At 43.9% G+C, this 1,830-nt stretch overlaps 1 protein-coding gene across 1 annotated transcript in view; it reads right to left on the bottom strand.

The window, feature by feature from the left end:
* Positions 1-1,830, bottom strand: part of SNX1 (sorting nexin 1) — a 33,784-nt gene that overhangs the window by 12,108 nt on the left and 19,846 nt on the right. The window contains exon 6 of the mRNA XM_019504537.1: positions 520-661. Coding sequence (XP_019360082.1) covers positions 520-661 — 142 coding nt within the window. The remainder of the gene's footprint in view (positions 1-519; positions 662-1,830) is intronic.

The raw sequence follows: 1,830 nt of genomic DNA, 5'->3' as shown, positions 1-1,830 counted from the left end.
GGGCAGAAGTGGGTCTGGACCTTCCTTGCCTCCCCACATCAGTCGAAGACAGTGGCAGCAGTGGATGGGGAAGTGGAGAACAGGAGGGGAGTGGACTTGCTGCTGAAGACGGAAGGGAAGGAGAGTACTCTTGCCCTTGCTACATGCCAAGAAAGTAAGGCAACAGCCACAGTTAGGTGACTGCTTACTCCAGAGTTTGATAATGCAAGTTGGCTCAGAAGCCTTTGGCTTTAAGTTAATTCAAGCTCTCTGGCAGGACCGTAAGTGTTGGACTTTGAAGTCACAGTATTAAGTTCCCATGTGTACTATTATCCTCCCATGGGGAAATGGTTGCTCAGAAATCAGTATTATGACAGATACTTGTCAACAGAAAGCAAGACTCTGCATTCATCCATTATGGACTTAGGGTTCCAAGTGTATCTGCCAATAAGTTATGGCACATCTGCAAGTTCGTGGAAAGTTACAGAACAAGTTTCAACCTTTAGATGAACTATCTTGCAGTTACAGGACACCACTCACCTATTAGGCTTTTCTCAGGGGGTGGTGGGACTATGAATCCATTCTGTGAGTACTTTTCCGACAGCTTCTCATACAGACCCAAGAAGTCACTGAATCTCCTCTTGACAGAGAACTGCTTGCTTCTGAACATAGTTAAACTAGTCTGGGTAGAAAGAGACACAAGAGATAAGGCTTGCTATTGTGCAGTTTGTTTAGCGCAAGATCCATGGCAAGTCTATGAAGTTCAGGTAGAATTTTATCCCCCCCCACACACACACACTACAGGGTATAAGGGAGGATAAGCTCTTTCTATAGATGTAGTCTCCCACCCTTCAGATTTACCTCCTCTGTGGAGGAGGTAAACAACAACAACTGAACACGCTTGGTCTTACTCCAACTAAATATCAAGGACCCAGCTTACTACCAGGGCTAGAGCATTCTTTGCAACACCCCTAGATAGTATGTCAGTTTTATACTAGTAGTCTTTAGGTTACCAGCAGAGTAACACATCACCACATATTTACTCATCATTTCCCTCCCCCACTTCAGACTGCTTACAAAGGTAAGAGCACAAGGAAAGAAACAGCTGCAAGTTAGTTAGGATGCAGACAGCCTTAGGGTTTTTATTTTCATTTTTTTTGTATAGTTGCATGTGATACTGATCAAGGGAAGACCATGTGAACAATGTCAGGCAGTCACTTGACCAGGAACCTGCTCACTTGCCAACTACCTTTGCTATGGTAACACTAACAGTTGAAGTGGCTAGCATTGTTTTAACATGGAAATGCTTAGAGAGAGACAGCTGAAGTTGTAAGCACACAATGACTAGGCCGAGGGACTGCTGACAGAGGGGATTGTTGAAGAATGACGGAAGTACAGTAAATAGCCTCAAACCCACTGTGCATACACTGGTAGAGTGTGCATGCTCTCCCCACACTCCTGGGAAAGTAGATTTTTAAACAGATCATCTTCTGTACAGGCTGTAGGGAGGGGAGGGTGGGGGGAGAAAAAACAAAAATAAGACCATCCTATAATCTAGGTCTCTAGACAGCCACCACTGCATCTGCTGTTTGTCCTCAGAGATCAACTGGCATCTGAGGAATCTAGCACTCCAGGCTTCCATTTGCTGTTAAAAAAATTATTCCTGTGTTTCACCACTCCAGCTGGGAGTAAACAAAGGTCTAGATGAGTGTCTGGGGACAGATTTTACCTGTACAAAACAGTCTGATGCTATGGAGTGGATACCAAGCTAGAGTAGCTTTTCAGCTAAGAAATGCTAGTATTACTAGGTCATGTAACCTTTCTAGTTTAAGAGGGTTTTTTTTTTTTTTT

Source organism: Gavialis gangeticus, unplaced genomic scaffold (assembly GCF_001723915.1).
Source record: "Gavialis gangeticus isolate Ggan-Ray unplaced genomic scaffold, GavGan_comp1, whole genome shotgun sequence".
Lineage (NCBI taxonomy): Eukaryota > Metazoa > Chordata > Crocodylia > Gavialidae > Gavialis > Gavialis gangeticus.
The sequence above is the reverse complement of the archived record's forward strand: the minus strand, read 5'-3'. Positions and strand labels throughout refer to the sequence as shown.